The 25734-nt window shown below is 49.8% G+C and overlaps 1 protein-coding gene across 1 annotated transcript in view; it reads left to right on the top strand.

The window, feature by feature from the left end:
* ALDH2 (aldehyde dehydrogenase 2 family member) overlaps nucleotides 1-25734 on the top strand; it is a 742177-nt gene that overhangs the window by 528576 nt on the left and 187867 nt on the right. Inside the window, exon 8 of the mRNA XM_069619512.1 lies at nucleotides 12142-12244. Coding sequence (XP_069475613.1) covers nucleotides 12142-12244 — 103 coding nt within the window. The remainder of the gene's footprint in view (nucleotides 1-12141; nucleotides 12245-25734) is intronic.

The following is a 25734-nucleotide window of genomic DNA, read 5'->3' as shown; positions in this document are numbered from 1 at the left end:
TATTTTCCCTTTATTTTTTATGAAAAATATTTTCCTCCGAGTCCTTGCCAAACATTCAGATGGCAAGTTGAATTAGCCTGTTGCCCATTCCTCACTCCCCAATCCTTTCTGCGTTCCTCCCATTTTCAGTTCAGTGTTTTCCCAGTTCACCTGATAAAGGGGAAGCCCGGCTCTTCTCCTATAATTCACTTCTGGCCCCACCTCCCCGTGCACCAAATGAAACACCCTGTGAACATCTGAAAGCGGCTATTCGCATCCTACCACACAACAGTGCCTGCCGTGCTGTGCTTTTCATGCAGATCAAAGGCACACATATTGGAAGATCTGTTTAGTTGGCCAGTGCCAAACGCACAATATTGAACCTATCAGATCTGGCCTAGGCCCTTGCAAGGTTCTAGACATAGAAATGGGAAGCAAAATTCGACCTTAAAGTGGTAGGCTGAGGCAGGGTGGCCCTCACCACTGGCCACTGAAGTCTAGCAGGGCTTGCAAAATCTGCCTGCATAGTCAAGGCGATTTTTATGAAGGGAATGTAGAATTTACATGGTGAGTACAGGGATGTTTGAACATTGGCTTTGCCATTTACTGCAAACAAACTGTCTGGTCTATGAGTGGAAACAGTAGGCCAAAAATGAAGTGAGCTAATTGTGACCTGCACTGTTTTGCAGAAAGCACTGGTAAATTTTCACTTGTCGGCACGGGCGAGTGCATTCATCTAAAGTCTAATATGTAACTCGAAATGCACTGTTGAGAGCATGCCATGCTTAATTTCTGTCTTGTTAGTATAGAGTTATATCTGGTCATGAAACTATTTTGATATTCAGTTATACACCTTCTGAAAGAGTGTGGATTTGGAAATTAAGGCTCGGCCTTAATATCAATTCCCTTCTTCCAAAATGTGACTGTTGATTCGGGAATTGAAAGATAGTAAGATTTTAATGCAGGAACTGGATATGTTAATAGGAAATGTGATGGTAATAAAATTGTTTGTTAGTGTTAGATGTTTTATTGAGCATGAATTTGAAGTTGTTTCTATTTTTTTAAATGTTTGAATAAAATCATATACAATAAAAAATAAAATAAGTGTCTTGAAGTGTGGGCACACCTTTTAGAAATGGTGTGAAGAGTAGCTGAAGGCTGACGTGCACTGGATGAGCTACATACATTTTAAAATGTAGATCTTCATAAGCCATTTTCCTGGCTGTGTCATCCACCTCAATTGCGACCTTCCACCACTGGGACAGATGTGCATGAATAATTTCCTCACTCTGTGGACCACTCTTCTTTTAGTAAAGAGAAGTGCCGGGAGTAGTTGTGTGAATTGGCTAGTGCTAGCCCATTTTAAAGCACTGATTGTGATAGTGGCCACCCCCAGGGCTTTACTCTACCAGTGTGTCACATTCCTGCATGGTGAGAGCATTTGCAAATTCATTTCTATCGGAACCTTAATGTGACATTCCAGCCGCTTATGAGAGGGAGCTCAATAGCGCACCCTTGATTAATCTACCCTTTGGCAGTGCTGGAAATGGAAACAAATTAGTATGGGAACTCCACCCCCTCCTCTCCCCCCCACCCCGCTTGCCTCCCCCTGCAAACCTCAACTAGTGCTGACAGAAGCCACACCGGTGAGTGCTATAGATTAATTCCATTTTTGCTAAATATAAGGATTGCAGAGGATTTGTCTCGGGAGGATAGCTTAGGGCGTAACGTGCTCGCCTTGGAAGCAAGACGACACGGAGCAACACAGGTTCGATCCCCGGGTCCGCGCTTAGAAACCTCTGGGTATTAAGCGTGTTATAAATAACCTATCATAACCTGCCATAGGTTAACAGAACACACCCTTCGGTGAAACAGTAATTTTTACAACTGTGATGCTGAAAATGCTTTAGGAGGGACAGGGCCACCTAAAGCCAGGAAGGTCCTTGTCCTACGAGTACTCTGTGTGTTTTCTCTGTTTTCTACCACTGAGGTCCAGCCTGGACCTCTGGCAGTGTAGCTCTTCATGTTTTCCTTTTAGTGAAAAACACCCATGAAATACCCTTATGGCACCCATGGGTGGAGATACACCCTTATACCCCTTGTGTTTTGCCCACAGAGCAGCATATGGGATGGAGGCAATTACATGCTGACTTGACAGTGGCTCTGAGTGTCCTCCATTTCTGGGACACCAAGGCCCTGCCATAGGAATCAATGGATTCCTGATGGAAAGCAAGATGGCCCCTGTGACCTCCAGGTTTCTATTGCCTTTTACTTTATTTCCCAAAGTCCTTGGAAGCCTTGACTCTATCCCTTCCTCCTGACTGCCTGTTTGATGGAAATACCATATATGGCTCTGAGGCTGCCTCCCATCAGACTGACTGGAGTCTTCCCTGAGGCTGTGTGTTGTGGGTACACCCTAGGGGTGGGACCTGTATGAGGTGAGTCTGAAGTAAACTCACGTTCTGTTATGCGTTTCTGGGTGTGGTGTGTGTGACACAATGCCTGAGACTGCCCTGAATGAAACTGCCACAAATGCAGTGTACAGTGCTGAAAGGCTGGGTGCTGACCCCAAACCGCATTTTTTGTTATGGGTGTCTGGGTGAAGTGAATGCATCTGAGCCTGATTGGCTACCTGTCTGCATGAATGCACTTCTGCGTGATTGGTTGACTGAGCCTGGCTCAGCCAAAGTGAATAGGGAACAGATGTGTATATCTTGGGACCTTCACTTACCAATTTGTTCAGAAGCTGAAACTATTCATTGAAGCCCACCTGGAGGCGGCTGCTGCTCCATTTTCTTTGTGTAATACAAAAGCTGCTGTGTTCATCCAAGGACTGATCCAAAGAGGACCTGCGAAGGAGACCTCTCCCCAAGCTATGAGGGACCATCGTGCAACCTGCTATTATTCATCCAAAGTGCCCTAGAAGCCAGTCCTGTGTGCCTGCCATCTTGAGAAGGGGGGTGTCTTCGTGAGTCATGAATAGGCGTGCCCAGACATCTCGAGTGAAAGGTCAATTTGTGTCACCCAGGGTCCAGAGGTACGTTTCGTGACCGCTGGAAGCCGTTGCTCTCTACTGCCCAGAAGAGGGGTACCCTGGCATAGTGCTGCTGGACACCCAGAACTGCAAATGTTCCCAAGTGCCTAAGAACTTTTCAAAGGACATCCTTGCCATCACCATTGACCACTTTTACCCGCTGGAGAGCGTCCAGAGTCGCTGGGGTGCAGAGGAAGTTCTGCCGGTGGGTTTCCCGCCACCAGACGGTAACAAAGATGTCCCGAGGGTCCAGACTTGGTGAGGGTCTGAGGCCCACTCGAGTGATCGAGTCCAGGACGCCAGAAGCCATCCATAGACCGTGCTGTGGCTGCAGTGCCGAAGCACCGAAAGTCGAACAGCGTAAATACGAAACTCAGCATCCCAGTGGCTCCTTCTTCCAAGGGGGGGGGTCCATCCTCGGAGAGAATTGTTGAGTGAAACATAGAAATTCTGCCACTTCGCCTGCCAAGGCACCAAAGGTACTGTGACGAGGAAGAGCATCTTTTAACCTCAGTAGTTGTCCAGGGGTCCCAGAATTGTCTTGTATCGTTTTCTCCTGTTGCCTCTCAGGTACTTTGGGGTTGTAAAGCCTTTTAAAAGAAAGTACAAGGTTATGGAACATTATTGGACTGGGCTGTAAAAGACAAGATAAGTTACTCCCCAACATTTCCATTACAGGTTTCTCAGGTGGGTGGGGGGGATCCTGACTCAAAATTACATGTCTTGTCTAAAGAAAGCATTCTGCCACTGTTCACAACTAACCTGCCTTTCTTCCCTATTCTATACTGTTACAATCAACTTAAGAATTCACATGCCTAATTAAAACTGTCTGTAGTTGGTGCATCTATTATTGAATTTTAAGTATTGTGTGGTACCACATAGTGTATATATTTGCCATTCTTTGAATAACTATTGCCAAAGTACAAAGTGTTATTTAAATATATATATTTATTTCTGAGGCTTGTGGAATCTGCTTAGATCACATGATGTGCATAGGTCGACATCTAGTGGAAGCTGCAGAGTATTGCAGTTTTTCGAAACTCGAAAATGGGCGTCGACCTAGGGCGTGCCAGTAATACTATCCCTAGTGTGACGTTCACTCTATCCATGATCCCTCACACGTGTAGGACCCTCAGATTGTTTTTTTCCGCCATACTTATCTGAAGCATAGTTGGAGTTCCCTTGCTTTCAGCCTTTTTTATCATAATTCATCTAATATTCCCCGTTCTTTAAATCCCACGTCGAGATCCCAAAGATTGACGCCGGTCCGAAGAAGGAACAGCTGTCGAGACTGCATGACAGACTTTGGGCCCCGGAAGGCCTCTGGCCTCGGCCCGGGCCCCGGAAGGCCTCTGGCCTCGGCCCTGCAAGTAGGGAGAGTGGGGGGGGTGGACATACTCACACGTTTATTTCCTACATACACTCGCCCGCTGCCATAGAATAACATATGGAGAGTACTCCATTTAAATTCTGCCCCAAGTGCAACCGCAAGTTTCCTTGGGTGGATAAGCATAACACTTGTAATCTCTGTCTGCCTAGGGATCACCCCGAAGCTAACTGCAGAGCGTGTAAGCTCTTTAAGGCTAAAACACTAAAGGACCCCTCCACTAAACGTTGGGCCCACTATGCCATGCAGCTCGAGGCCATGGAGGCGGTGGGTTCCTTCAGTGATGGCAGCAACGCCGCCGTATCGGACGGTGAGGGCACAGGTGCGTCGATGGACAACGAAGCGTGAGTCCCTGGCCTCAGAGGATTGTCCGGCGGGCAAGTTATGGGGACCACACCCGGTGACATGAGCGTCTACACACACTACTGCACCTAAGCACACTAACCCCAGTCGAGACTCGACACGTGTGTCGAGTAATTGGAAGAAAGAGGCACAAAGAGCGGTCCACAGAAACGGTGTCCTCTGGGCCTTCCAGGTCGAGATCGCCTCATGACATACTGCAACCGTCCATGATTGCCAAGGGTGCCTCGCTCCCCAAAGTTAGAGGTATGGGCATCTGAAGATGAAACCAACCTCTATTCCCAAGCAGCATGCACAGTCGGCTACGGCAGTTTCTTCCATGTCTGCCTCTGAGTCTCGATGCTCGCCCTTGAAAGCTTCAGAACCTTCCCAACACACCGAATCTCGGCGCCAGGCGTCGAAAGATTCTGAGAAGGCCAAACATTCCTCTACTCATGGAAAAGGGGACAAACAGCAGAAAGTCATCAGATAAAACATCTGTACTCCAGTTCCAGAAGGACAAGCATAGATCTTCAGATAAGGATAAATCTAAGACCCCTGACCCTGTCACTAGACCTAAATTTACCCCTCCCATTCCACATGACATGAAGAGGAACCTCAACAAGAAGTGGTCATCCCCAGTTCCAGGGAATGGAGCTCTGATGACATTGACAGGGCGATGACAAGAATGTCTTCTCTAGCTAATTTCTATGAGAACCCTGATTATTTTCTGAGCTATCAGAATACCCCTGACACCTCTACTCCTTCACGATCCAAGGACCCTCAGCCTCCTAATAAGAGACCTCATAATGGAACTCCAGCCCAGGGCCCGATTTCAGACCCACTCTCTATCCTACCTTACCATCAGTATGCTGAAGATCCAGACATACAGATACTGGACGACCAAGCAGGGGTCGATTTATTACGGATACGACAAGGACCAGGATGAGGAGGAGGAAGACAAGGCAGGGCCATATAATCCAGACTCGCCTATCCCTAAAGAGCCACCGGTAAATGACTTGCCTGTGGATAATCAGCCACTACTAAATGAGGTCTTAGCTAGAGCTGCACAGCACTTTCAGATTGACACTCAAGGGGCTCAAGAGGAAAGGGACTTTGCAGAGGAAATCATGGGGGACAAGAAGTCCATTGCCCAAGCCATACCAATTCTGAAGTCTATCCAACTCTGAATTAACCCCTCCCTCCTGTCCCCTAATCTCACCCGGGCAGTCAACCCCAGAATTGAAAAATTATTCAGGGCCGCCCCTTCCGACCCACTTTACATAAGGGGTCAGCTTAAGCCCGACTCATTGGTAGTTACTACCACCGAGAAAACAGCGGGGACACCTCTAGCATCATCTGAAGCTCCCGCAGACAACGAGAGCAAGAGGATATATGGTCTAGGAAGGAAAGTGGCTTCCAGTTCCGCTTACCAGGCAAGAATCGCGAATACCGCAACTCTGTTGGCAAGTTATAATTGTCACCAATGGGAGCAAGTAGCTGCCCTCATTGCCTCCGCACCAGAACCACTAAAGGCCCAGTTAGCCCAGATTGCGTCGGAGGGTAGACCGGTGTCCGGGTGCATTCTGAAAGCGACTTTTGACGCAGCAGACAATGCAGGCCGGCTCATTGCAGAGAGCACTGTCATCAAGAGACACGCTTGGCTGAGACAGTCGGGATTCAAACCCGAGACCCAGGCTACTCTTATCGACATGCCAGAGGAACCGAATGTCTTGTTTGGGAAAGCAGTAGAGGAGGCACTCAAAACTGCCAAAGAAGAATACGATACCCTAAGGTCCCTGGGACAATTAACTAACAAGCCCACAAACCAAAGAGGGAATAATAATTTTCGTTGCTCACGCGGCCAGAATTCCCAGAGGGGTTCTAATTACTCAAAGGAGCAGGGTACATCGTGGGGTGGGAACCAACAGACTACCCAAAGTTACACTAGAGGTAACAAGCAGGGCCGTGGTAGCGGGAGAAGCAGCCCAGGTAGAGGCGGTACGCCTCCCAGCAAACAGTGACGCTCTGCTCAGGGTCCCTTCCCATGCATCCCCAGTAGGGGGGCGCATTTCCACCTTCACCCAGGCATGGGAAGGCATCACTTCGGACAGATGGGTGCTGTCCAGTGTCCGCGGGATACTGCATCGAACTGTTGGAGCTTCCCCATAACCACCCTCCAAGACAAAAAATACACTCCCTGGACCACCAAAAGATCCTCCTCAAGGAAATAGTCAAATCTTCTTGCAAAGGGCGCGATCAAACTCGTCCCGGGCAACCAGGTAAACAAGGGTATTTATTCAACTAACTTCCTTGTGCCAAAAAAAGATCTGACAATGCGCCCAGTCTTGGACTTACGCCCTGCAAACAAGTATGTTAAGCCCCAAAAATTTCACATGACTAGACTCCAGAGGTAATCCCCCTCCTAAAAAGAGATTACATGGCAACATTGGACATGAAAGATGCCTATTTTCATATTTCCATGTTCCCAGCACACAGAAGATTCTTGCGCTTCAAGGTGGACAGTCGGCACTACCAGTTCAAGGTGCTGCCCTTCGGTATAGCCTCGGCTCCAAGGGTATTCACCAAGGTACTGGCGGTGGCGGCGGCACACCTACGCAGGGAGGCAATCCCAGTGTACCCTTACCTGGATGATTGGCTCATCACGGGGGAGACCCCAGTAATTTGCAGATCCAAAGAACGATCAACCTCTTCGAATTGGGTTTCTCAGTCAACGAGAAAAAATCAAGCCTGTGCCAAGCACCTCCAAACAGTTCCTAGGAGCTATCTTAAACACTCAAGAGGGGTTGGCCTTTCGATCAGAGGAAAGAATTTGGAACATACTACTGCAAATTCCTCAATATCAGTCCGGTTGCCAGATAAGGGTGCGCAAAGCGATGAGTTGTATTTACCTGGTTCCCCACGCGGGCCTGCACATCCAACCCATGCAGGAATGGTTGGCGAAACAGTGGTCTCGGGCAAGTGGTCAGTGGGACGATCTAGTGGTCGTTTTGCCAACACTGGTACAAAGTCTTCACTGGTGGACAAGAGAGTACCTGACAAAGGGGAAACGCTTTTACGATCCAGAGATACAGGAGGTGGTCACTACGGACACGTCCCCGTCAGGGTGGGGAGCACACCGCCTTCACGACACAGCTAAGGGTCTCTGGTCTCACGCAGTGGACAAGAATCGCATCAATCTGCTAGAGCTTCTGGCAGCCTTCAGAGCGCTTCGGGCGTTCGAACCCCACCTGTCGAACCTGTCAGTGCAGATCCTAACAGCACGACTGCAATGTTTTACATAAACAAACAGGGGGGCACTCGTTCGCCAAATCTGTCCAGGCTTGCCCAGAGAATTTGGATAGGGGCATTCAGACAGAACATTTACCTGTCATCTCAACATGTTCCAGGGGATCTCAATTCACTAGCAGACGCTTTGTGCAGGGACCCCCTCCTGGAAGAACACGAATGGTGTCTAGACGAAGAAGTCGTAGGAGACCTCTTCTCACGGTGGGGTTTCCCCACTATAGACCTATTCGCCACAAGCGAAAACAGTCAATGCCCAGGATTTGCATCCAGGTTCCCCCAGCCAGACTCCATGGGGAACGCTCTATGGATGAACTGGTCGGGGATGTTTGCCTACGCTTTTCCACCAACCCCTCTGTTGAGGAAGGTGGTCAACAAGATGCACAGTGAATCGATGACGCTCATCCTAGTTGCTCCTATGTGGGCGAGATGACTGTGGTTTCCGCAACTGCGCAAGATGGCAATGTGCAAACCTATGACTACTGTGCTGGCACAACCTACTATCCCAGCACGAAGGACAAACAGTGTATCCTCAACCCAGCTCTATGAACTTGGCAGCATGGCTCCTGAAGTCAGTTTGGCCATCTCAACCTAAAACAGAGATGTATGGATATCCTAAAAGAATCAAGGAAACCAAACACAAGACACTGTTACTTTGATAAATGGAAGAGATTCGTTATTTGGTGCCAGAATAAAGAAATCATCCCTGTTGATTGCACCCTTTCCAATATTGTCACCTACATGCTCCACCTGCTAGACACAGGGTTGGTATTTAATTCACTCAAGGTACACCTGGCAGCGCTGCCAGCCTACACCACCTCACATAACAAGGTGTTGTGGTGGAAAGTACCAGTGGTTAAAGCCTTTATGGAAGGGGTAAAGAGACTCCACCCTCCATTTTCAAACCCACCACCAGGATGGGACCTTAATGTGGTGCTTGCTAAACTCATGGGGCCCCCCCTTTGAACCCATGCATAAAGATAGTCTCAAACACCTGACTTATAAAACTGCCTTCTTAGTAGCCATTACATCCATAACAAGGGTCCGCGAAATTCAGGCTGTCGGTGCAGGATCCTTTCTTTACTCTTCACAAGGATAAACTTGTTCTACGAACTCACCCTAGGTTCTCACCGAAGTTCATTTCAAAATTCCATGTTAACCTGTCCATTGAGCTACCGGCTTTCTTCCAAGAACCCAAGTGCACTGCTGAGGTGAAACTACACGCACTAGATGTGCGAAGAGTGGTACTACTACGTAGACAAGACCAGACCGCTAAGAAAGACAGATCAACTGTTTGTCTCCGTAGCTACAAGCAGAGAAGGAGATTGCGTCTCTAAAGGTGCCATCTCAAAATGGATAGTCAAATGTATCCAGCTGTTACTCCCTTTCAGATGAAACTCTGCCATTTATGCCAAGGGCCCACTTTACAAGAGGCACTGGGGCCACTCTGGCTTTCATTGCAAATGTACCCCTTGACACCATGTGCAAAGCGGCTACATGGAGCTCTATTCACACCTTTACTCAGCACTACTGCCTTGACACTCATTCCAAGACAGATACTCAAGCGGGACAAGCGGTTCTAAGACATTTATTTGCTCATGACTCTTCTCGCATCCCACCTCCTTCTAACACTGCTTGCTAATCTATGCACAGCATGTGATCTAAGCAGATTCCACAAGCCTCAGAAGGGATACATTACTCACTGTAACCGTATTTCTGATGCTTGTATCTGCTTAGATTCACATGCGAGCGCCCTCCCTCCCCTCTGAGAAAAGGCGCATGGATGCTTGTAGTCTTATCTATCTATCTGCTTGGATAATCTGCACTCGCGCTACTCCTCATGCTACCGCATGTCAGAAAAAATACAATCTGAGGGTCCTACACTCGTGAGGGATCTTGGGTACAGTGGACGTCACACTAGGGATAGTATTACTGGCACGCCCTAGGTTGACACCGATTTTCGAGTTTCGAAAAACAAACTGTAATACTCTGCAGCTTCCACTATGTCGGCCTATGCACAGCATGTGACTATAAGCAGATATAAGCATCAGAAATACAATTACGGTGAGTAATGTATCATATAGATATATGGATATCTTATTTTATATAACAAAGCTGTGTTATCACCTAACATAGTGTGTGGACATTCCTTTTGTGGGGCCTGGGTACTCACTGTATTTATGAACCAGCCTGCATCACCTCCTGAAAGCTTAAGCCTTGATTGCTCATCTGTTTCGACCCATTTCAAATCTTGGCTGTCCTTTGCCTTTACCCTACCATATAGAGGACAGAAGTACATGTGGCTCCCTACAGTCTTTACACCAGATTGATGCTCAAGTACTTTTTTAGGGGAAAACCTGCATATTGCATCGCAGAAATGTGGTATGAAAGACAACGTGCAATCTATTTTACAAACTCTTCATCCTTTATACATCACTTTCCTGTTCGATCCTTTTCCTAACCTGATTTAAATAACCCTCTCCTTTGTTTCACGTGCATGCTCCTGTTCTTCTCTCCCATTTCACCCTCCCTTTTTTCTCACTCTGTCTCCACATTCTCACTAGCTTTCTGCTGTACTCTTGTTGCCCTTCCTTCTCCCCTCCCCCTTCTTTCTCTCCCTTATTCTATTACACTTTTATGTATGTGGAAGCATTCACAGCTATGTAGCTGTGGTCAATGGCCACATCTAGTGGTGTTTTGGCATGTGGGTGCTGTCTTGATCTGTTTCTGGGCATGTGGCACTATTGTTGCTATGCATGGGGTAGATGGCCATATTTTCTGTTGCAGGGCATGTGGGAGCTGGGCATATCTGAAACTAGAAAGCAGGTGCACTGACTCCCCATTAAAGAAAATATTATCTTTAAAACCCTCGCTCTGACACACAAATGTGTCCACAAACTAGCACCTGTATACGAGAGTTGTCAAACCCACCTCAACCAGACCTACAAGATCTGCCTACCTAACAGGATCTCTATGCCCAAATCAGAGAATGCGGGCTGGTGGGGTCCAGCTTCCCAGTACTGGCAGCATCGCACTGGAACGCTCTTCCACCTCACATGAGGTGTATGGAGTCACACACTGCCTTCAGGAAAGCACTAAAAACGATGCTGTTTAACTAAACTAATTCTAGGCCTTTCTACCCAAGCAAACACAACGTTCCTCTCTTGCCTCCAGGTGATGTAGAATGTATCTTAACAATATACTGAAAGTCGTATCCATTTACGTTTCTTTCCTCCTATTGTAATCTCAATCTCTTGTGAGAGGAATTGTTCTGTATGCAAGCTAAATGTAACCAGGAGCAATTAACGTTCAATGTAACTAAAACACCTTCCTGCTAAGACAATTTCATGCAACTGTGCCTTGATGCCCTTCGGGGTGTTAATGCGCTTTACAAATCCAAATAAATAAATAAAAATAAATATCCACTTTTCTATGGCCTGATGTGCTTCTTTCCATCCTACTTGAGGCTATCAAGCTGTGTGACCTATGATAATAAATCTTATTTGTGTATCCACTACTATCTTTCAAGGACAGAAACTATATTGTTTTGGAACGGTTATTAAAATGAAGAGTTCTTTTTTAAGTCATTGTCCAATTGCTTTTGCTTCTGCTGTATTTGAATCACTGGCAGTTGGAATCTCAAGGGGCTTAAGACAGAAGGATATGTGAATGGCGGGTAGTACTGTAAAGTGGGTGGGTGAAGAACATATGTGGAGAGCCTTATTTTTCTTTGCCTAGGGTGGCAAAGGTTTACACTACTGGATTGTCATCATTTTGTGCTGATTGGTGCAAGTGCCATACATGTGCACTGCTGAAGTTTTCGTGTGCTTGCTCCATGAACCACTATTTTATTACAAATGGTGGGTTGGGTGCTCTTTATTTATGGCCGGTGGTTTACTGTTGCACCCTTTCCTGAAGATGTTCTTTCCACCAAGTCATTCCGTTTGCAGAAACCAAGTGATGACAAACATGATCATGCAGCTGCGCATTGTACATAAATGGTTTCCCTCTAGTTTTGTCGAACTATTACAAATACATAATTTCTTATATAATTCAGGTAATGCTAAGTAGTGCTTCTTTCTTTGTTTTTGTGCAGGTTGGTATGCTGATCCAGCAGGCTGCAGGAAGCAGCAATCTGAAGAAAGTGACTCTGGAGCTCGGTGGAAAGAGCCCGAACATAATCCTATCTGATGCAGACAGTAAGCGATTTTCTTCCTCCATTACGTTTGTCTATACTCACTGATGTGGAGTGGAGATGGGGTAGCATAGTTACTCCACTTCATTTTCCAGTGCCTAGTTTGCCAGTGAAAAGTTTGCATTTTGGTAATTCTTATTTTTTTCTAATTGGTATTACTTGTGCTACAACTTACTCATGTCAAATTCCTACTGATCTATTTTTTGGCCCCTGACCCCTTTATAAAGAGGAAAAATGGAGCCCTTTAACACCACTGATGCCAAACCACAAACCCTGGTGACAAAAGGCATGCATATGCATTCATCAAAAAGGTTTGTATGCTGCCATTCAGTGGGGGGAGAGAGGGGGGGAGAGAGGGGGGGGGAGGGAGATATTCATCATGACCTCCAACCCCCTGTGCAGAGAATTTTCAAATCTACACTGGACGGTTACCCACTGGAGTGGGTCTGTTGTCTGAAAAATGTATCCTGCCCTTCAACTCTCTCTCTCAACCTTCCTTATTTCCTGCTCTGTCAATTAATTTCCATCTCTAGCAGGTCACCTGCTTCAAACATACATGACATTAGAAGAGATGCTGTCTCCTGTGTTTGCCCTCATCTCTCAAACTGAAATCCTCCCATTTGATTGGTGTAGATGGGCCCCTATCCTGCCAATACCACCTAGGACAACATCCTCACCTTTTGACCTGCTCTGACCACTGTAGCCAATAGCTCTGACAGATAAATTCTCCCACACCATTTTAATTAAACTCTTCTTGCCTCTCTCAAAAAGTCCATGACGATCCTAACAAATGACCACGCTTTTGCCGATACCCCATAATTTGCGTCTCTGCAGCTTCTCACAGTGAAACCTGCCTCCTTTATGACCACCAATTGGTTACCAGTCTGAGGGGCAGGATATGCCTTATTTTCATCGTGTTTGAGATTCCGAAACTATTACATGTCATCTCCCCTTCCATAATGGTACTCCTAGACTTGCAAGCATTTGACCCTCCTTTGCCTTCTTGAAACTTTGTTTGGTGTCTCTGGTTCTGCGTTAAAGTGGATCTCCTACCTTTCCAACAGAAGCATCAGTTCGGGTCTGCCTCCTTTGTTTTCAAACCTACCAAGCAAAGCTGTGGTTACTCAAGGATTCCCCACGTCTTTTAATACATATTTTTGTATCCCTGTAATGCGACTCGTTTTCAAATTTGAACTTGTCACATACATACAAATAGCAAACAAAAAATAACAATAAAAGATGCATTTGAAACATTACAATCACATAAAAGTAGAAATAGTAGAAACCATAAACTATAGAAGAGGACCACAGGGAAAACTATCTGAAAATACATATTTTAAATAGGTAAACTATCTCAGCATGCTACATACTTCACCTTTGAAATGTATGCAGATCATATGCAGATTGCATTCAGGCTCTGTGGGTCACTAGTCTGTCTGGTTACTGCTGATCTTGGTCTGGATGATATGCATCAGCCATTGCACCAGTGCTTTGAAGCATGAGCTAATCTCCTTTGGTGCTTCTGTCCTACTGTCGCTTCTTATTCTTTGAGCTCCATCACTTTCTGTGGGCTGGGAAGACGTTCTGTTTGGTGCTTACTTGCGTAATAGGTTGTTACTGGGTTTGTGAGATGTGTAACGGCTCCGTTTATACCCCGGATGTCATTTAGAAACGCATCTTGTAGGATATGTAAATTACCACTTTTGTTGTCTTTAATACTCTACATTAGCCTGTTTCTCACCAATTCATGGCTGATAAAGGAACATTGGCACACCGATAATGACTTATCCTGGATCACAAATCATGGTCACGTAGGTTGGTGGGGGACTTTGTCTCACGTCTCCTAGTTGAGCAGTTCACAAACTGGCTAAGAACGTATTGCCCCGACCTCCATTCCTGGAGATGGGCCTGCAATGCTTGACCTTGTGTCTTGAGCCTTCAAGACTGTGCACCAATACATTCTCGTAGTCCGATTGGGCTTTGAGGCACTGAATAAGGTGCTGCTCAATTGGTCCCAACCCTCAATGAGCATGTGGTAAAGTTTGCGACTTGTTTAGTGCACTCTTAAACCTGTACCTTGGAAATGTTCTCATTGTCCCTTTTGTCAGCAGCAAAGACTTGATGTAAGTGAGCAACAAAGGCAATCAGCCCATATCTTCATGGACTATTCTGGTGTTGCGTGGTTTTGTATGTCTTGGGAACAAGTATGAAATGTCTCCCCCATTGTCTGTGGAGAAATGAGATGTACTGGTAACACAGGTACGCACTATTCTGTACACCTCAGTTTACAAGCAATTTGCGACCTTTGACATTTTCATTAACATTGAAAAGGTGGTCAAATAGTTAGCAAGCTTCTTTGCTAGATCTAGATTTAGTTTTCTTTCTTCAAAAAGAGCTTCATTTGCGCTGCAGATTTTCTCTCCAGGCTGGATGCCTTCCAGAGCTCAATTCTAAGGTTACCACAACATGCCCTTGTGTTTCACGACTCAATTCTCCTAATGTTTAGTTTAGTTTGTTTATTTATAAAGCGCATCTGAACCCTCAGGTAACTGGGCGCATAATCATGTGTACAGCAGGGTTACATATCGTTGCACACACATCATAGTACAACAGACAGAGCGTACATTGGTCCAAGCTCTGAATATTTACATACAAGAGTAAAATATACCGAGAACAGTATGTACAGGGAATATGCAAAGAGAAAAAAAAAGTTACAGTGGCTAATGCGGACCGGGTTACAGGTTGGTCCTGACTATGCTGTAGGTAGAGTGAACATTACTACAGGTGGAGAGCGGCGGCTAGCAGGTCATGACGGTGAGAGTCTGGATGTTTCTCCAGCATGGGGTCTGGCATGGATTCACATGCTCATGAATATTCCCCGTCGTCAGGCTGGGAATCCTCGGTAAAGAAAAAACCAGTATCAGTTTCGTTTCTGATCTGTCTTTCGTAGTAATAACCAATCACTGGTCTCTGCGTCATACTGACCACAGCCAATGACTGCCCTCTACCTAAGCACCGCCTCTGGCAGCCATCTTCAGATTTTTACCGCACGTTCATGTGTTGGGATCCTCGTGCTATTGCTCTCGAGCGTTAGTGCTATTTTTTCGCGCTTTTTCACAAAAACTTCGATTCTTTCGGTCAAAAGAGCCTCAAGCTCCACCGATCCTACATCCGATCAACGGGGACCCGTGTCGGATTCATCTGTGCCCCTCAAGGGTGAAGATTTCGTCGAGCTACACTTCGGAGGACTCCAGAAGCTTCTCAGGCCCGGTCTCGGAGATGGCCCAGGAGAAGGGAAGCTCGACGCCCGGAAAGCTGTTCAGGGCCTGCCCTGGATGCCAGCTGCAGAACGTCTTCAAGGAGGACGAACACTCTTTCTGCCTTTACTGCCTTCATGGGGACAAGACGCACGTGGAGAAGGACTGTGCGTTTTGCGGCAACATGTCGGAACGGACCATGAAGGACCGCCATCAACGTCTCGCCAGCTGGCTGGAGGGTAAGAGCCCGTCTGGCGAGAAGAAGAAGAAATCTGAGCGGTCTTCTAAGACCTTTGAGGGCGCCCCGGCGACGGGGGCCCAACATAAGGCCAAGCACCGCGAGTCCGCTGGCACCGGGAGCGCCGAACGGTCGGGCTCTACGGGCGCCAGGCAGGGCGCACCCTCCCCGACACCATCAACCACGAGCCAACGCTCTGGGTCGGGTAAGAGGAAGGCCGAGCACCCGGCGAAGCTCCTGGAGAGACCCCGGTCGAGCTCTAAGGCAGAGGAGGAGCGTGGCAGTGCCCCCTCCCTCAAGGATAAGGCGGTGAGCGCACCTAAGGTGGTGAAGGCCTTGATCCATTCGACCAAGCCCTCTATCGAAACGGTCGCGGCGGCCCTGGCCCAGCCTGTGGAGGCTGCACCAGTGGTGGCGGCCTCGGGGCCCAGAATCTCCCTGCCTCCTCGGAGGGAGTCTTCTTTCGTGCCCATCGATAGGACCCCCGTGAAACCCTCCGTGGGGAAGAAGGGGGGGCAGGGCGTCGTCGTAGATTCGGCCTCAACCTCAGAAGAGGAACTGATCGAGGTCTTAAGCCACGGCCTAGGCGTGGAACAAGACCAGCCCGTCGGAATGGGCCCCGACGCGGGTGACGACGACGACATCGTCGAGGATACCGACGGGGCCCCTGCTCGCCCGTCGGATTCCCCTCTGCCAGCGCCGCAAGACAACTCAGCGGCCATTTTGTTGGCTATACAGTCCTTATGCTCCGAGATAAGGACGAGACTACCGTTACCGACGGAGGAACCTCTCCCGTCGGGGGATCCAGAACCGGGACCTTCTGGTGTTCCCCCTACCAAGAAAAGAAGGATCCATCCACCGCCTCCTTTTCAACCGTCGCGCCCCGTCCAGCCCTCCTCCCCGTCCACCCGAGGGGATGATACGGGGACTGACACGGCAGCGACGGGTACGGACGACGAGGCATACGACGAGGATTTTCCGTCGTCTCCTCCCACCAGGGCTTCTCCGCCCGACGAGATTGGATCGTTCCACTCAATGATCGCCAGGGCATCCGAGCTTTTCCAACTCTGCCCTGAGGAGAAGAAAAAGGAAGGCTTCCTTTACCAACGGCGCGAGACCAAGAGGAAGACGGTCCTCGCAGTGCCTCTGTTGGACGACATTTGGGATGAGGGCCTTTCCCTCCTCAAGAACCCTTCCACGACGCCAGCGAAAAGAGACCGGTACGAGAAAAAGTACCGGGTCCCGGACTCGGCCCCCCTATGCCTCCGGGCGCAGCCTACCCCGGACTCCGTCGTCTCCGCGGCAGCCAGGAAGAAAGCGGGGGGGGGTGCGGCCTCCACGTCGACTTCCCCGCCGGACGGCGAGGGAAAGAAATTGGATGCCATGGGACGCAGAGTCATCTCGTCGGCGGCGACGACGATTAAAGCGGCCAACGCCTTGGCTATCGTGGCCCGCTACGACAGGGAACTCTGGTACAAGATAGCTCCCCTGCTGGATTTTCTGCCGGACGACAAGAGGGCGGAGGCCCTTGAGATCCTGCAGGAAGGTGAGGTGGCCTCGGACCACGCCATCACCGTGGCGACGGACATCGCCGACACTGGGTTCCGCCAGATGGGCAACGGCGTTTGCCTTCGACGTCGCGGATGGCTCAAGGCTACGGACTTTCGGCAGGACGTCCAGACCAGGGTCCTGGACATGCCCTTCGACGGGAACAACCTGTTTGGGAAGACAGTGGACGATTCCCTTCAGGCCATCAAGGCGGATACTGAGACGGCCCGGGCCCTTGGAGTACTGCAGCAACGGCGGACGCCCTTTCGGAGCGGCGGAGGCAAGGGCGCCTCCAAAGGTTCCGGCGGCGGTTTCGCTTCCTACCGTCAAGCGGCCCGCTCGTCGTCGCAAGAGGCCTACAGAGGACGAGGCAAGTCTGGCGGCCCCCGCCGTCGTCGCCAAGGAGGCCAAGGCGGCAAGGCCGCGTCCAAGCAGGATTGAACCGGCCGTGGGGTCGGGCCCCCACCGAAGCACCCCGGTGGGAGGCCGGCTGGCGGGCTTCGTCAGCGTGTGGGAGTCCATCTCCACCGACCGTTGGGTGCTGGACGCCCTGGCCCGGGGCCACGCGCTCGAGTTTCAAAGAAGGTGCCCGCGCGTCCCCCCCGTGGCCAGGAAAGAACTTCACGTCCCTCAACTTCTCCTGGAGGTAAAGGCGATGCTCAGAAAGGGCGCCATCGAACTCGTCCCAAAGAGGCTTCGGGGCTCCGGAGTCTACTCGCGTTACCTCCTCGTGAAGAAGAAGACGGGAGGATGGCGCCCCATCCTGGACCTGCGACGCCTGAACAAGTTCATCAAGGCGCAGAAGTTCCGGATGGTCACCCTCCAGCACGTCCTGGGTCAGCTGGAGGAAGGAGACTTCCTATCGTCGTTGGATTTGGAGGATGCCTACTTCCACATTCCCATCCTAAAGGGGCACCGAAAATTCCTCAGATTCGTGGTCCAAGGGCGTCATTACCAGTTCAAAGCCCTTCCCTTCGGACTGCGGTCGGCACCCAGGGTTTTCACCAAGTGCCTCGCACCGGTGGCGGCGCAGCTGCGCCGCGAGGGGATTCACGTCTACCCCTACCTGGACGACTGGCTCATCCGCGCCAAGACGAGGGAGCTCGCCGTGGTCCACACGGCAAGGACCGTCCAACTCCTCACGGACCTGGGATTCTCCGTGAACTACGCCAAATCCCACCTGGTGCCCGCGCAAGTCGCACTGTTTCTGGGAGCGAGGCTCGACACAGTGTCCCTTCTGGCCTCCCCGTCGGAGGAGAGGACCAGGACCATCTTGGGCAAGGTGCAACGGATGTTGGTGGCCGACGCGGCCAAGGTGAGGTCCATCAAGTCCCTCCTCGGGATGATGTCTTCCTGCATCTACCTCATTCCCATGTGCAGGCTCCGGATGCGCCCGTTGCAAGAGTTCCTGGATGCGCGCTGGATCCAGACGACGGGCAGCTTCGAGGAAAGGATCAAGCTCGACGAGAGTTTCCGACGAGCGATACGGTGGTGGGGCACCCGCGCGCATCTGACGGCGGGCATGGACTTCCAGACCCCAGCCCACCAGGTGACTGTGACCACGGATGCCTCCCTAGAAGGGTGGGGAGCGCACACCGAAAATCTGCACGCAAGGGGACTCTGGCTCCCGACGGAGAAGTCCCTGCATATCAACGTCCTGGAGCTCCGTGCAGTGTTTTGGGCCCTCAGGTCCTTCCTTCCGTCCCTCAAGGGCAAGGTGGTGAGGATCTTCACCGACAACACCACCACCATGTTTTACATCAGGAAACAGGGCGGAACCAGGTCCCCAGCGCTGTCCAAGGAGGCGCAGGACCTGTGGCATTGGGCCGTCGCCCAAGGGATTCTTCTGGTGCCGTTTCATCTGGCAGGGATAAAAAACACCATCGCCGACTCACTCAGCAGGGAGCTGCGCTCGTGCCACGAGTGGGAACTACGGCAGGATCTGGTGGATCGCCTCTTCCGACGGTGGGGCACACCCCAGATCGACCTGTTCGCGACGGCGACGAACACCAAGTGCCGGAGGTTCGCCAGCAGGTTTCCCCAGACGAGGAGCATGGGCGATGCTTTCTCGTTCCCCTGGGAGGGCCTGTTCCTCTACGCGTTCCCTCCCTTGCCTCTGCTAATCCGGCTCGTCAACCAGCTCAAGAGGTCACGGTGCAGGATGATCCTCGTCGCACCTGCGTGGCCGAGGCAGATATGGTTCCCGGACCTTCTGGACTTGTCGGCGTCCCCGCCAATCAAGCTGCCGGCGGACGCGGATCTACTCTCCAGGGAAGGAGGCGCCATCCTCCACCACGACCCGAAGTCGCTGAACTTGCAGGCCTGGCTCCTGCAGCGCTAGAGTTTGGAGGATACGACATACCGGCCGATTGCAGAGAGGTTCTTGCAAAGGCCAGGGCGTCCTCGACTCTTAAATGCTACGGACACAAATGGAAGAGGTTCTCTGTCTGGTGCTACGCACAGAAGATTAACCCTCTACGGATTACGGCTCCCCAAGTGCTGCCGTACCTGCTGACGCTGGCCAAAGCTGGTCTGGCACACGCGTCCATCAAGATTCATCTTGCTGCGATCTCCCGATACACCAGAACCACGGGCCGGACGTCCTTGTGGTCTCATCGTCTGGTGAAAGAGTTCATGAAGGGACTGTTCAGATCGCTCCCGCCGGTGAAGGCTCCGGCCCCGGCGTGGGAGCTCAACGTGGTACTGACCAAACTCATGGGACCTCCGTTCGAGCCTCTGCACTCGGCCCCGTTGAAGTTTCTATCGTGGAAAACAGCTTTTCTCCTGGCCATCACCTCCGCACGACGAGTGGGAGAGATCCAGGCCCTTTCCTGCAAGGCCCCGTACTTGACTTTCCACGACACGAGGGTAGTGCTCAGGACGCACCCCTCCTTCATGCCCAAGGTACCGTCGGACTTTCATCTCAACGAACCCTTGGTGTTACCTGTGTTCTTCCCGTCGCCTTCGTCGCCGGCTGAGAGGACTTTGCACTCGCTGGATGTAGCTAGAGCGCTGAAGTTCTACGTGGACCGCACGAAAGGTTTTCGGAAGACGTCACAACTCTTTGTGAACTTTGGACCTGTCAGTCAGGGGAAGGCTCTCTCGAAGGCTTCCATCTCCAGATGGCTCTCCGGCTGTATCATGTACTGTCACCGGTTGGCAAACCGACCGCTGCCTGGCCGTCCGAGAGCCCATTCCACCAGAGCGATCGCAGCTACCACGGCGTTCCTATCTGGTGTGCCCCTGCTGGACATATGCAGGGCTGCTACGTGGAGGTCGACGCACACCTTCACGAAATTCTACTGCGTCGACCGGGATTCCAGGGAGGAGTCCAGGGTCGGCCAAGCAGTGCTGCGCAACCTGTTCGCCTGAGGTGAGCCTGGTGAGGAGTTAAGATGCTTAATGTTGAGTTGATGTGATGCTTAATGTTGAGCCTTTGCCACCTCCCGTGGTTGTGCATGTGTGTACTGCTATGTATTCTTTATTCATGAGCATGTGAATCCATGCCAGACCCCATGCTGGAGAAGGAACAAGTTACTTACCTGTAACTGTTGTTCTCCAGCATGGGTCTGGCATGGATTCACATGCGAACCCTCCCGCCTACCCCTCTGCGGCTCTTCACTTGGTCATACTGCCACTTCACGTGCTTCCAAATCTGAAGATGGCTGCCAGAGGCGGTGCTTAGGTAGAGGGCAGTCATTGGCTGTGGTCAGTATGACGCAGAGACCAGTGATTGGTTATTACTACGAAAGACAGATCAGAAACGAAACTGATACTGGTTTTTTCTTTACCGAGGATTCCCAGCCTGACGACGGGGAATATTCATGAGCATGTGAATCCATGCCAGACCCATGCTGGAGAACAACAGTTACAGGTAAGTAACTTGTTCCTTAGGCTGCTAGTAGCCATGATTTTACCATGGCTCTGAATGGCCAGAATGTGGCTTCCGATCTAATTGTAGTGGGGAGGGTGTTCCAACATGTGCTGCGAGCACTGGAAAACTGGAGCCCCCTGCTGTTTTTAGGTTATAATTAGGGATCTTTAGTTGGTGTAGGTAAGGTGTTCTGGTGGGTCTAATGGGGCAGTGTCTAGATAATTTGTCAGAAAGGTACCGTGGGGCAGTGTGTGATAGGCACTTGTGGGTGATGACCAGTGTTCTTAGCTTAATTCCGTCACGGATCGGGAGCCAGTGGACTTCTTTTCTAGCCGTGGATATGTGCACCTTGCGCGGGAGGTTGAGGGCACATCTTAGTGCATTTTTTTGCAGGATCTGGAGTCTATTCACGTTTTTAGTGGTGGTGCCTAAGTAGAGTGTGTTGCAATAGTCTAATTTAGACAATATCAGCACTCTAGATAGGGTGAGGCAGCTAGAGGTGGAGAGAAAAGGCCTACAGGCATTGATCAATTTATTGGTGTATGAGGTAGCTGAGATGGTAGAGTTTATTTGTTTCTTTAGTGATCGGGTAGAGTCGAGGTATACACCTAGTGTTTTAACCTCTTTGGATACTTTTATGATGTTGCCATCAATGGTAAAGGAATGGTACCTTTGGTCCAGTTTGTTGAGGCGAGCCTGGGAGCCTACGATAAGCAATTCTGTCTTACCGTCGTTAAGGCAAAGACTGTGTGTGGCCATCCAGGCTTGGATTTCTAAGTAGATATCATTAAGCTTTGCAGCATCTTCCTCATATCTACCAGTGAGAGTGATGAGGACCTGGGTGTCATCAGCATAATTAGTGTAGCTGACACCCAGATCGTCAACACGGTCAAATAGGAGCTTTGTGAAGATGTTGTAAAGTATGGGGGAAATGCAGGAACCTTGTGGCACTCCACATGTGATTGGGATAGGGTCCGCAGCCGCAGTGGGGGCGAAGACTCTAGTCGTCCTGTCAGACAGAAATGACTGGATCCACTTAGTGGCATTCTGAGAGAATGCAGCAGCCGAGGAGAGGTGTTGAGTGAGAATCTGATGGTCAACCAGATCAAAGGCAGCAGAGAGATCCAACAAGAGCAAGGTGGCCAGTTTGCCCTTGTCTTTGGCGTCATCCATTTGGATTTTTAGATCCATGAGGGCAGTTTCAGTCCCGTGCCTTGGTCTGACGCCGGATTGTCGCAGGCCTAGGAGGTTGTTTTCTTCCAAATGTTGTTGTATTTGGAGATAGGCTACCCTGTCCAAGATTTTGAGAAGAAATGGGACTGTGGTGATGGGCCTGTAATTTGTGGGGGATGTTGGGATCTAGGTTAGGTTTTTTGAGCAAGGGTAGGACCCACGCTTCTTTAAGGTTGTTGGGGACCACTGAGTTTTTGAAGGGGGAGTTGATCAGAGAGGTGATGAGAGGGGCTAACTCGTTAGCACCATCTTTGATGACGGATGCTGGGCAAATGTCACCTTTGCAGTTGGATGGTTTGAGGCTGGCGATTATCTTGATTACTTCCTCTTCTGTGACTGGTGAGAAGTGGAAAGATGGGCAGATGGGGGGTAGTGTGGTTAATTTTGCTGCTGGGGTTCTGCTTAGAGGCAAGGCTCTTGTCTTGTTACACCAGGCCTCGTCTTTGATGCAGTCCTCTGTAGGGGGCAGTGGTGATTCAAGTTCTCTTAGTATAGAGAAGAGTTCTTTGGTGCCAGATTTGGCATTTTGTATTCTCAAATTATAGGTCTCTTTCTTAGCATTTAGGATGGCGGATTTGTAGGTGGAGGCAGCTGAAGCAAATTTGTCTTTAGTGGAGAGAGAAGGGGCTTTTCTCCAGCTGGTTTCTGCAGTTCTTTTAATATTGCAGAGAGCTTTTAATTCTGCTGAGAACCATTTCTTGGAATGGGCAATAGGTTTGGCTTTTCGTTGTTTGAGAGGAGCTATCTGGTTGAGGGCTAGTTCTAAAGTATTGTTATATAGGTCTACTATGGCTGCTGGGTTGTTTTGTTTGCGTGGGTAGATTAGCTATACTGATAGGCACGAGAAGGGGTTTGAGGTTCTCTATAGTGATGTTGCGTTTGTTTCTGGAGATTATTTGGGGTAACTTTGTGAGTCGTGTGGTAGATGGTAGGGATCTGGGTAAGGAGAAGGTAATGAGATGATGGTCAGTCCAAGCACAGGGAGTGATGTCAGTGAAAGGTTGCAATTGGCATCTGCAAGCCAATCCAAGGATCTTCCTTTTGTGTGTGTAGGTTGATTAATGTGTTGGGTGAAGCCTAGATGAGTAATCGTGTCATTTAGGGAAGTGGGTTGGTTGTCATTGGGGTCATTGAGTCCCAGGTTGAAATCTCCCAGAATGATTTGGGATTTCGGTTTCAAATTGCTAGTGAGTAGGAGAGAGATCCTCTTCAAAGGTAGAGGGGGGTCCTGGGGGTCTGTATATAATATGGAGCAGGATGGTTTGTGTGTCAGATAATGGGAGTTTGACAGATAGAAGTTCGGCTGAAGGTAGGGTTGTGCTAGTTACTTCTCTGATGTTAAGGGTGGATTTTGCAATAATTGCTATTCCTCCGCCTATTCCACTTTTCCTATCAGCTCGGATGATGTTGTAGTTGTCATTAGTGGCTAGAGCTATTGTGGGACCGGCTGCTGGGTGGAGCCATGTCTCCGTGATGGCGATAAAGTCTAGGTGGTTAGTGGAGATAATGTCGGCGACATCAGTCGCGTGGGCAACCAATGAGCGAGCGTTAATGAGGGCTCCCTTGATAGAAGTCAGTGGAGGGTTAGCTTTCGTGTGTGGTGGCGAGTGCGGTATAGTAGGGTTATGACTGGGTGGGAGTTCAGAAAGTGAGGTAGGCTGCTTGGGGTTCGTAGTCTGATTGGTGAGCATTCTAGTGAATTTTGTGACAAGATTAGTACGATAGCTGAGTCTATCGTTTCTAGTCATGGTCAGTGGGGCTGCGTTCAGGCATGTGGTAGTGGGTACAACAAGGCGAGAACCTAGTCTTGTATTTCTAAGGGGTGTGGGACAGGGTATGCATGGTGAAGGTGGGCGGGCGAATCTGTTTATCCATTCTATTGGAGATAGTAGGTCTGGGTAAAGAGGTGTGGTTGTGTGGACGTGGAGCAACGGAAGGAGGGTAGCCATAGTTAGAGTGGCGCCTCTAAGTGTGGCCATTGTAAGTGGCTTGGCTCTGATGATGGGGGCAGTGAAGTTCATGGGTTTTTAGCAAGAGTGCAGTAGTGACTACAGGTAAGGCACAACACAGATCAAATGAGGTCTATTAGCGACCATAGGGCACAACACAAATCAAGTGCAGCACATGATGCAGTGTGGCAGCATCTAGGTCCAGAATAGTGCATCGTGCATTAAGTGACGCCTAGGTTTGACAGTTTACTCACATGGCCAAATGGATATACAGGTGCATGGTTGTGATGGATCATCAGTGGCGCCTCATCGGTAGATGCAGGATGTAACGGATGCCCTGGGCAGTTATATGGTTGTGGTAAGATTGTTCAGATGGTTTTCAGGATGGCACTGGTGAGGGGCAGCGTCTCTGGCCCAGGCTCAGGACGCTCGGAGCAGGCGAAGAACAGGCCTTTGTATGGCCTTCGTTGTGGCCGGCATTTCCGCCTGCCAGCCGATGCCGGATCAAAAAAAGGAAAGTGCGGCCTCGTTGTGGCGCCGCGATGCGCCCGGCATTACTGGGTCAAGCACTCCGTAGAGACCAGGTCAGGCCGGCCTTGCTCCGTGTGCCCGCACTCCTGGAGCTGGAATCTGGCTTCTCGGGGGGGTGGGGGGGTGTGTGGGGGCTCCTGCCCTCTACCCTTGCTGCAGGATGGTGGAATGGGGGTCTTGGACCCAAAACAGGCCTTTGTATGGCCTTCGTTGTGGCCGGCGTTTCCGCCTGCCGGCGGATGCCGGATCAAAAAAAGGAAAGTGCGGCCTCGTTGTGGCGCCGCGATGCGCCCGGCATTACTGGGTCAGGCACTCCGTGGAGACCAGGTCAGGCAGGCCTTGCGTTGTGTGCCCGCAGAGGTCCAGAAATGTTTTATCTGAGATATAGATGGCATTCCTGCTTTGATTTGTTTGGATGTCATCTGTGCTCTATGTATGCCCTCGTCCCTAGTTGTTTGCATCCGGTTGAGAAATTCAAAGCCCTTGGCAAGTGGTACTTTGACAACATTCAAGAGCACTAGTGATAAACCCTCTCACTTGTTTCCTGCTCAATGGGGCAGCGCAGCATATTGGTTAAACATTTAACTTGTCCAGAATTTAATACCCTAGCCCGGAAGAAAAACAATTCTTGGTTGTTATGCAGCAACTGAAATAGAAAAATCAATTTTTTATTCCATTTTAGTAATGAGCTTGCCATTGCTGCACTTTCTGCAGGACCTACTCCAATGAAAGCCTAAATGAAGCCTTCCAAACCACATGAGGCATAACTGACACCATTTTTCATAAACCAATGTAACTGGTGCTCTTCCTCCATCCCCACTCATGCAAAAACTATAAAACGGACTTGCTGTGTAAAACCTATAC

The sequence above is a fragment of the Ambystoma mexicanum genome, chromosome 10, assembly GCF_040938575.1.
Source record: "Ambystoma mexicanum isolate Mex_15411 chromosome 10, UKY_AmexF1_1, whole genome shotgun sequence".
Taxonomy (NCBI): Eukaryota; Metazoa; Chordata; class Amphibia; order Caudata; family Ambystomatidae; genus Ambystoma; species Ambystoma mexicanum.
This window is presented reverse-complemented; position numbering and strand designations above follow the sequence as displayed.